General features: G+C 41.8%; 1 protein-coding gene across 1 annotated transcript in view; it reads left to right on the top strand.

The window, feature by feature from the left end:
• The window catches only part of LOC138148795 (tumor necrosis factor receptor superfamily member 23-like), an 8874-nt gene extending 5816 nt beyond the window's left edge, over positions 1 to 3058 (top strand). The window contains exons 5-8 of the mRNA XM_069071615.1: positions 82 to 155; positions 742 to 777; positions 1026 to 1126; positions 2285 to 3058. Of these exons, the coding sequence (XP_068927716.1) occupies positions 82 to 155; positions 742 to 777; positions 1026 to 1102 (187 nt within the window). The 3' untranslated portion in view covers positions 1103 to 1126; positions 2285 to 3058. The remainder of the gene's footprint in view (positions 1 to 81; positions 156 to 741; positions 778 to 1025; positions 1127 to 2284) is intronic.
• The last annotated feature ends 7798 nt before the right edge of the window (positions 3059 to 10856 follow it).

The raw sequence follows: 10856 nt of genomic DNA, 5'->3' as shown, positions 1-10856 counted from the left end.
TGTGTGTGTGTGTGTGTGTGTGTGTGTGTGTGTGTGTGTGTGTGTGTACATACAGTGGCCTTCGCTCTTTTCTGGTCTTAGGTGCCCAGAGGGGAAACAAATCCTTCAGATATGCAATGCTACAGCCGACATATTGTGTGGAGTACCTGAGACAGGTAAGGTGACCAAGGTAATAAGGAAACAGGTCCCAAGTTCCTGATGTCTGAAGCAGGATTTAAACCCAGGTCCTTGGCCCCCAGATGGAGTCCCTCTTTACAGGGTACTTTGCTACCTCAGGGAGGTGGATCATGACAGTCAATCTGGGTGCTTCAGGAAACCTGGGAAAGGAAGGTTTTAGGTCCCATATCAGAGGAAATGGTTCCAGAACCAGCACCCTTGGTCTGGGGAACTGTTGGAACTTCCTATAGAGGAACAGTCCAAGGCTGTCAAAGTCCCAGTCTGTATGGGCCAGGCTTTCTCATTTGGAACATCTTCTCTATAGGCCTATGTGTCTGGGTCAGGCTTAATAAATGACACATGGTTGTCTGGAGTCAGGAGGGGCCTTGGTAGCCATCTCTTCCAGTTCACCCTCCACCTGCAGTTAAGGAGTTGAGGAAGATAAGATTCAGAATGGGGAAGGCACTTGCTCAAGGCCCCATGTCCCATTGAAAGCAAAACCAGAACTTGAACTCAGTTCTTTGGACTGTAGTTCAAGGCTCTTTGCACTAGGCTACAGTGACACACTCATTCTCTTCCTTTCAGGCATCATCTTCCAAACAGAATCATCTACTGTCAGAGGTAGGAGGGAGGTTCTTGTTGCTGTTGTTTGTCCTTTGTTCTTGAAGAGGACCATGACATCAGAGGGGTGATGTCTTGGCAAATGACCTGGATTTAAGTGAGCTGTCCAGATGACAGCTAAAGGACTGTGCAGGCTCACCGGCCTCACTTCGTCCTCCTGAGCCATCTAAGTCCAGTGGCCAGATATAGACCAGGAATTCCCCTTGGAATTTTTTCACAAACTCATTTTTTTTGCTTTTTCCTTGTAGGAAGCACATCGGATTGGTCTTGGATTCTGATTCATTTGGTTTTTAGTTCTTGTTGGTGGGGCTTGCTGGGTTTCTAATCACTGAACATGGAAACAGAAATGGTAAATAAGGGGCCTTTGGGTGTGAGGGGTCATGGAGTATACGTGACATCCCTTCTTTACTAGATGGTAGGGTTGGGAGTGAGAACGAGCAAAAACATATTTTGTAAAACTTCAAGAAGTTAATTACAAAATCATCTGCTCCCAACCCTAGCTGGGATGGATTAAGGCTCATTCTTGCCCTTTGAGAAATGGAGGGAAGAGGGAAGGAATAGAACTGGAACAGAGGAAAGTTTGGAAGGTAAAATGGGATGGTTTAACTTTGAGCCCCTCTCTGTCTGTTTGCTATTTCTGGGAGGTCTGAGGAACCCAGGGGAAGGGGGTTTGCTTTTAAGCAGCCTCAAATTTCCCATGCCCCACATAACCTTGTCTTACAAGGACTTACTGGTGGCCTAGTGTAATAGTAATGGGAATTTGAAGATCTTCCCTGCCCCCAGTAGAACAAATGTAATCACATCAAGACTGTGTTGGGAGGAACTTGCTGAAGGGTGGAGCAGAGCCCACAGGAAGCTAGAAGTCAGAGCAGTTAGAGCTGGATGGAGGGGAGGACACATTCAAGGAGATAGCTAGACTTGTGAGTGTTTGCACCCTGCTGTGACAGCTAGGCTTGTGAGTGTTTGTTTGTGGGAAGGCTAAAGGATAGTGTGGCTTCCTGCTGTGCTATGGTGTATTAACTTCTTTGTTGTTATGATGGATTAATTTTCCTGGTGTTTCTGGGATTTGGTTTTCTGGTGTCTGAATAAATGTTTTGCTTCTTTCTTCTATATGGAAAGTCTGTTACATTTTGCAATTGAGAACTATGCCAGCATATTTGTCATCAACGTTGGTGCTATGAATATTGTGTTGGTGCTACATTTGGCAATGAGGATGGGATCACTAAATATTGGACCTCTGTTTGGAGTCAGAAGGACTTCAGAAGAAGAAATGGCTATTCCAGGATAGGAGAATTTATCTTATTCCTCCCCAGCAAGGGAATGGGCTAAAAGTACAGGGCTCTGTGAAAACTGGGAACTGAGGTTACAGAAGGGAGAACCTAGAGATTTAGAAACATGTTTATAGGGAATACCAATAAAACCAGGGAGAGAATTGGAAGGAGTATGTATCTACTTCTTTTTTACTTTTTTGTCTGTTAAATTTGTTTGTGATATTTATTTCCTACAGGCTTAGTACCCTCCACTTGCAGATCCCTGATCGCTTAAGCTGGATGGCACCCCCTGTCCACGACTGTATTTTTGTATTTTTACAAAATACATTTTTGCTTGTTCTCACTCCCAACCCAAGCTCCAGATGACTTCTTGGGGCAGGGATAGCTCTATGTCCAATTTCAGGAGGAATTAACTATGGAGAAGAGACTTTTATTCCCTACCCCAAGATTTTGAACCCCATTTGTTCGAGGGGGGGAATGTGTGGTTGTTTGTGCTCAAATCCCCACCCTAAGATATTGTTTTACATGCTTTTTTTTCTGTTATCCCTGTTATATTGTTGTAAAATTCTATTCACACCAGTTACCACACCAGTTGCCCCTAAAATTCCCTTTAACCTATGTAATGAAATATATTGTTAATATATTTTTGCTATGTATGGAACATGAAAGATCTTGGGGCCAAATGTAATGGGAATGGGAATTTGAAGATCTTCCCTGCCCCCTAATAGGCTGAATGTAATCACATGGAGCCTGTGGTGGGAGGAGTTTGCTGAAGGGTGGAGCAGAGCCAACAAGAAGCTGGGAGTCAGAGCAATTAGAACTGGAGGGAGGAGAGGACATACCCAAGGAGACAGCTAGGCTTGTGAGCATTTGTGGGAAGGTTAAAGGATGATGTGGCTCTCTGTTATGTTATGGTATATTAACTTCTTTGTTGCTATGATGAATTTGGCTTTCTGCTTTGGGGATTCAGTTTTCTGGTGTCTAAATAAATGTTTTGCTTCTGTTTTCTATATGGATAGTCTGTTATATTTTGTGATTGAGAACTATGCTGGCATATTCATGGTTACCCTTGGTCCTGTGAATATTGGGTTGGCATTACACCTAGTCAAGGCTTTTCAGTCACCCAGATTGATATCTTCATTCTTTCAGCCATCCCACACCTTCAATCAGTTGGCCAAATCTTGTCTGCACCAACCTATTTCTCCTTCTCTTCCCTCATAGACTCCCTCCTTATCCTAGTTTGGACCCTCATCACCACTCACCTGTAGTATTGCAGAATCCTCATTAGTATCCTTGCCTTCAGTCTGCCCGTGACCACCCATTCTCCTTGCAGACTCCAAAGCAAACTCTTAAAGCACGACTCTGGACATGTCTACTCTAAAAACTTTAGCAGGGCCCAATCATGCTAGGTTCAAACACATTCTTCTATTGGACATTGAAAGAGCTCTTCAAAGTAATTTGGTACTATGTCCAAAGATTTATGAAATGGTGCTTCAATCTAGCAATTCCATGACTAGATCTGTATCCCAAAGAAATTTTTTTTTAAAATTGTATAAATTTATAGCAGCTCTTATTGTGGAAGCTAAGAATTGGAAATTGAGAGAATGTCTATCAATGGGAGTGGCTGAACAAGTTGTGGTATATGATTGTAATGAAATACTATTGTGCTATAAGAAATAATGAGTGGAATAATACCAGAAAAATATGGAAAGACTTATGTGAACTGATGCAAAATGAAGTGAGCAGAACCAGGAGAACATTGTACACAGTAACAGAAGTGTTGTATGATCAACAACTGTTAAAAGACTTAGCTATTTTCAGCAATACAGTGATCTAAGACAATCCCAAAGGACTAATGATGAAGCATCCTCTCCACCTCCAGAGAAAGGACTGTCTGAATACAAACTGAAACATGGTATTTTCCTTCCTTCCTTCCTTCCTTCCGCTCAATCTCATCTATAAACTTAAGGCATTGGACTGGATGATCTCCAAGATTTCTTACTTGTTTAAATTATGTTAGAATTGCCTAATTTAAATAAATAAGAAATCTCACAGCTTTGAGACCATTTTGTTCTTCATTGTATCCCAGCTTGTAGCATAGTAGCTGGCACTTGAATAAATTAATTCAGCAATATCCATGGGCAGCTATCCTTCTGCACAAAGGTTAATGCTCACAAGTGAACTGATTCCACTATCTTTGGTGTGGTTTCATTTATGTTGTCTCCTGCTGCAGACCCTCTTCACCTCACCTCTGGATTATGGCAGTATCCATGGGGGATTGGGGGTGTGCCTGCCTCTTATCTCTCCCCACTCCAATCCTTCCTTCATTCAACTGCCAAAGTGATTGTCCTAAAGCACCATGCCATCCCTGTTGATAAACTGCACTGGTTCCCTATTGCCTCCAAAATCAAATCTGAAATCCTCTGGTTTCTATAGCCCTTCTGTTCCTCACGGTACATCCCTCCACCTCTAACCCGTCTCCTGACTCAGAGCTTGTTCACTCTTGGTCCTCCATTCCTGGAATGCTCCTGTCTCCATCTCCCGACCTCCTCTGAGGCCCACCTTCAGCAATAACCCCTTTCTGATCTCTCTTCGTTCTCTATCAGTATCTCCAACTGTCTCTAGCTGGTCTGTACAGGTATGTTCTTTTGTCTCCCCAGTTACTCTGGGAGGTCCTCGAGGGCAGGGATTGTCCTTTTGCCTTTTTGTATTCCCAGCATTTAATAGGTGCTTAGGAAATGCTAGCCAGTTGTTTCAACTGCCTTAGTCTTGAGGACAGAACCCCAGGAGTGATGTCTTCACCTTGTTAGAAGTCTGGTTGATTTCCTTCCTGATGACTCCCTTCCTGGTCCTGAACTGGGTACCCTTGTGTGAGTGGTGAAGGCTCCAAGTTCAGAAAGGGGAGCCAAGGAAGGAGTTGTGGAAAGATCCATTAGTCTTTCAGCATCAAAAACTAATTTTGTTGTTGAAACAGCTGCTTTTAGCTGTCCTTTCTCCTAGCAAAAAAAAGTCCCAGAAAACTGATTTAATTTTATTTCACCACATAAGTTTGATATTACCTTCTTAAATGGTATTTTAAAATCTTCAGCCAAATAGTGCAAGATCAGATCTAGATAAATGCCCATTGGACACATATAAGCAAAGTCAAAAGCTCCCAGAAGTCTCCAAGGGCCTGGAGTGGTGAGGTCAGGGGTGTTCCTCCTTGGCCCAAGGACTGGGGGTCCCCAAGGAGGCATCAGACTCAGGATGCCTGTGCTAGGCAGTCCCTTTTTTATGTGAGCTGGGGTTAGTTTTGCCCTGTAACCTCTCAGCAGGGCCCTTGAAAAGAGATTATGATAGATTTGGAACACCATCCTCCTCCCACTTCCCCCCAAGCTTCAGAGAGGTTACTGCTTTCTGCTTTTAAATTTTAATTTAAAGGCAATTCTTATAATTACTTTGACACCATCAACTAAGTTTAGAGGACTGCAGATGCCCTCCATCTTGACACAGAAGTCAGGGTCTAAGAGTGCAAAATGAGGTATATATATTTTTGAGACATGGTCAAAGCAGGAACTTGTATTGATTAAATATATCTTTAGATATTTTCCATATTAAATATGAATATTTAATAAAATATATAAAATAATTTAAAATGTTGAAGTATTATTGAATTTTTAAAGTTTCAAAATTAGCTACAAAGCCATGCTACAGAAAACCATGAACTATAAACTATTTACAATTTGCATGTCCTAAAAGAGTTTCATTCTATTGGGGGGGGGGGCTTAACATATAATTTTTAAAACCTTTAAATTATTTTTATACTAAATTTGTCACAGCAAAACTTCCCAACTAATCTTCAAATACATTAACTTTTAATAAAATAGCATTCTATGTCTTGACAGAGAGGAAGTGAACTAAGGGTCTAGAACCAGAGATGCAGTTTCTGCATTTGTATCCCCAATACCTAGGCACAGTAACAGTCTAAGAGGTGTATATTGATTGTTGTCTGTCCATCCTGGCTCCTTGGAGGAGGAAACAAAAGCTAGAGAAGAAATGAGCAGCTTCCTTACCTAGTCTAGGACTTGTAAGTACAGAGGCCATGCAGTCCTTGCAAGTAAATGTTGGGTTAGGAGGGAAGAGAAAGATAGCAGATCTGATTTTTTTAGGGTCCCTAAGACTGAAGAATATATGGCACAGATATTTGAGATTCCAGCAATTTCAGCAGTCATACATCAGGATTTGTACATTGTCCTCACTTTGTGCACATCTATCAGTCCCTGGCAGAGATGGGTGTAGCCCTGGCCAGGCCCCCAGTTTCAGGGCCCACCAGCTAATTGGCAAGATGATTGAGCACTGTCCAGTGGTGCCAGTAGCCGACCATGTGAGCCACTGAGATTCTCAGGAACAAAGTAGTTCAATGGTTCTCCTTAGGGCCCCAAGCGGCTTGCCCTATTCTCCCCCACTTCCAGAGCTCTGGAGGAGGCTTTGGGCTCCAACCCTGCTCCTACACCTTCTAGGAGGCAGGTTCTACACTGGACACATTTTCCAATATGTTTGACCTTGCTGCCTCCTCACACATAATGGTCCCATGACAAGCATTTGTCACACTGGAGCATAGCAAACACTTTGATTAGAGATAAGACTGTGATAGAGATGGGCTGAACACTTCCATAGCATTCTCAACAGCCCATCATCAACCAATGCTGAAGCCAGTGACCATATACCTCAGGTTGAAGTCAGTCCCCCATGGCCAAATTTCCAACTGAAGAAGAGGTTTTGAGTGCCATTAGGTTTCTCTTGTGTGGCAAAGTACCTGGTACTGATTCTATTCCATTTGAGATTTACAAGGTAGGGGGTCCATTGCTCATACAAAAACTGACTGAAATTTTCCAGGTTATATGGCAAGATGAGGTTCCTCCCCCCCCCAGTAGTTTGAGGATGCCTCCATTGTCCATCTCTATAAAGGAAAGAGAAATAGGTTGTCCTGTGACAATCACAGGTGGGCTCTCTCTCTGCCATAAGTGTAAGGGTCTTGCCATAGTCTTCTTTAACTGGCTGATCCTTCACCTGGAGGATGGTCATCTACCTGAGAGCCAATGTGGCTTCAAAGAGGGTAGAGGTACAGTTGATATGGTATTTGTTGCCCAACAGCTCCAGAAGAAACGTCAGAAGAATAGATGCCCGTACACAATGTTCATCAATCTGACCAAGGTTCTTGATACTGTCAATCATGGGAGCTTGTAGAAGACCATGGAAAAATTTGGTTGCCTGGAGAAGTTCATCAGTATTGTATACCAGTTCCATGACAGTATGTTTGCATGGGTTCTGGATGGTGGACAAAGATCTCACTCTTTCCCAGTCACCAATGGAGCAAAGTAGAGCTATATGCTTGTAAGTACATAGTAAGTACATGCATCCATGCTTCTTCTTTTTTAAGCAATCAGGGTTAAGTAACTTGCTCAAGGTTACACGGCCAGTTATTTCTGGGTGTGGTGCTGAGTGTCTGAGCCCGGGATTCGATCTCCAGGTCATCCCAACACTGGAGCCGGTGCTCTTACTCGCGTAGCCACCTGGCCGCCCCTTCTTAACATGATATTTTCAGCAATTGTATCAGATACTTTCAATGAGGATGAGAAAGGCAACAACTGATGCACTGACAGTAAATTGTTTAACTTGAAAATGCTACAAGCTAAGACTAAAGTGGAAGGAGAGTTGGTATATGACTTTTTGTTCACAGATGATTGTGCACTCAATACAGCCTTGGAGGCTGAGATGCAGCAGAGTATAGATTGATTCTCTGCCACTTGTGCCAATTTTAGCCTGACAATTAACACCAAGAAAATATGTTCTCCACTAGGCAGCACTGTGTCATCCATACATGTAACCATCAATTACAGAAAATGGAGAAATTTTGAATTCTATGGATAACTTATTTTGGCAGCATACTTTCCAGGGATGTCCACATAAGATGATGAAGCTGGCAAACACATTGCTGGAGTTGGCTCAGTGTTTGGGAGGCTCCAAAGGAAAGTGTGGAAGATAAAAGGTATTAGACTGCTTACCAAACTGAAGGTCTACAGAGTCGTTGTGCTGACCTCACTGATGTATGTCTGTGAAACCTGGGCAGTGTTATGCCAGGAAATGGAATCACTTCCATTTGCCTTGTCTTTGGAAGATTCTGAAGACCACCTGGCAAGATAAGGTCTTGCCACTGAGGTCCTTTCTCAAGCTAAATTGCTAAGCAGTCACATAACACTAGAAAGAGTACAACTCCAATGAGCTGGCCACATGATTTGAATATCAAACATACATTTGCCTAAAAGACTGTTTAGTGGGAAACTCAGGTGCTCACATAGTGGTCAGAAGAATTGATACAAGGATCCTTTCAAGGTTTCTCTGAAAAACTTTGGAAATTATTGTGAGAGATTCAAGCTCTGTGGAAGTCTGGGGTTATGAGGATGATATGGCCTCCAGACTCCATCATCCTTCTCAGAATCCTAGAAGTGAGGTCACAGAAGACCTTCTTCACAAGCTGGAATGATATTGACCTTTGGCTGTATGTGCGTGTATGAGATGGAAGAGTTCAATAGAAGATGATCTTCTCAGAGCTAGAGGTCGAGACAAAGGGGCAATGTCCAAGGACTTAGGCACAGGTTATTCCCTCAGCCCTCCTCTTCTGCCCCTCCCTCCACAAGAGATGACACTGCATGTTTTTCTCTCTTTATATGTTAATATGGTACCAGAAATAATACATTAGACCTGGATCTGAGCTCTAGCACTTTTCCTTTACTAGTTAGGCAAATCACTTAACCAAAGTCTCAGTTTCCAAATCAGTCACCTACCATGTCATTTTTCAGAATTTTGAGACTGACTGCTGGGAAGATCAGATGAAACAACATCCATGAATATGAATTATATACTAGCAAATGCTTTCATTGTTAAGGCGTCACCATCACAATCAAAGATGTGTCTATTTAAGATGAACCATTACTAGTGGCACCAGTTCCAAGACCACCTGACCAGAGGGTTTCCTAAAGTCTCTAAGCTGTATTTATCACTGTCCTCCACCCCCATAGTAAGCCTCATGGCCTAAAATAGAACCCTAGTTTCATAGGCAATGTAAATGCTCATTCACAGATCTCATATTGTGAAGTGTGTGGGTCAGGAATCTGACAAGGAGGCTACAAGTCCTGTTTTCAAAGTCACACAAAGTCTGACACTTATCATAGGCATTAACCTGGTACCTGCTTGATTGTGATCAGTATGACAATGGCATCAGGCAGTTCTGGGGCTAGGACCAACAAACATTTAGGGAATGAAGTGTAAGTACCTGAGTGACATGGTCATTGAGTGTCCAAGTAATGGATGTGCTTGGAAATGATGGTAAACACAGTAAGAGATTTGCTTTGGACTCTGGTAGATATCATTCAGAATATAAAGTACTTTGAACAAAAATGGGCACAATAAAGGCACTAAAATATTGGTAGAGTGATGGATGTGAGGAACATGGGACTGAATAATGTCGGGAGGTCCCTTCAGGGAATCTGGGGTTTTAAAGGTTCCAGGATGGCATCTCCTGTGACTCACAGGCTTCAGAAATGAGCAGGAGCCAAGGTCAATAGCATAAATAAGTTTGGGTTCTCTGGGAGGGGTTGGCAATGCCCAATAATGTCTTTCTATAAGAAACAACACCTTTGGAATGACAAAAGTTGGAGAAGCTGTGGGGAAATTGGGACACTAATGTGTTGTTGGAGTTGTCAGCTGACCCAACCATTCTGGAGAGCAATTTGGAACTATGCCCAAAGGGCTATGAAATTGTGCATACCCTTTGATCCAGCAACACCACTGCTATCTATCTGTATCCCAAAGAGATCATAAAAAAGGGAAAAGGACCCACATGTACAAAAAAATATTTATAGCAGCACTTTTTGTGGTGGCAAAGAATTGGAAATTAAGGGGTTGCCTGTCAATTGGGGAATGGCTGAACAAGTTGTGGTATATGAAAATGAAATACTATTGTTCTATAAGAAATGACGAGCAGGTAGATTTCAGAAAAAAAAAAAAGAAAGAATTACATGAACTGATGCTGAGTGAAGTGAGCAGAACCAGAACATTGTACACAGTAACAGCAACTCTGTGCAATGATTAACTATGATAGACTTAGTTCCTTTCAGTAATACAATGATCCAAGACAATTCCAAAAGACTAGTGACAGAAAATGCTATCAGCATTCAGAGAAATATAAAGTCTGAATATCGACTGAAGTATAATATTTTAACTTTTTTGGTTTTTTATTTTTTGTAAATTTTCCCCTTTGTTCTGATTTTTTCTTTCACAACTTGACTAATGAGGAAATATATTTGCATGATTACACATGTATAACCTATATCAGATTTCTTGCTGTCTTGGGGAGGGGAGAGGAAAGGGAGAGAGGGATAAAAATTTGGAACTCAAAATCCTACAAAAAATGAATGTTGAAAACTATCTTTACCTGTAATTGGAAAAAATAAAAATTCTATTTATTAAAAAAAAACAATTAAATACACATTATGTGCTAGGTACTGGAATGACAAATGTGTTCAAAGTTCTTAAATTAATATTATTCCAGTAGAGGGAAAGAGGAGCATAAGGAATTTTCTGTCCAAATCCTTGTTACAGCAGAAGAAACTAAGGCATTAAATGAGAGAAAGTGACTTTCCCTAGGCCACCGGGAAAGCTGAATCCACTCTTTCTGAAACTGAGACTGAGTTGAAGTGGAGCTGCAAGAAACAAGGCATATTGATTGACCCTAGAGAAAAATTGAAAAAAAAAATACACCTCCCTTTC

The sequence above is a fragment of the Petaurus breviceps genome, unplaced genomic scaffold (genome assembly GCF_028583685.1).
Source record: "Petaurus breviceps papuanus isolate PSGF00001 unplaced genomic scaffold, PetGlider_PUasm1.0 90842, whole genome shotgun sequence".
Classification (NCBI taxonomy): domain Eukaryota; kingdom Metazoa; phylum Chordata; class Mammalia; order Diprotodontia; family Petauridae; genus Petaurus; species Petaurus breviceps.
This window is presented reverse-complemented; position numbering and strand designations above follow the sequence as displayed.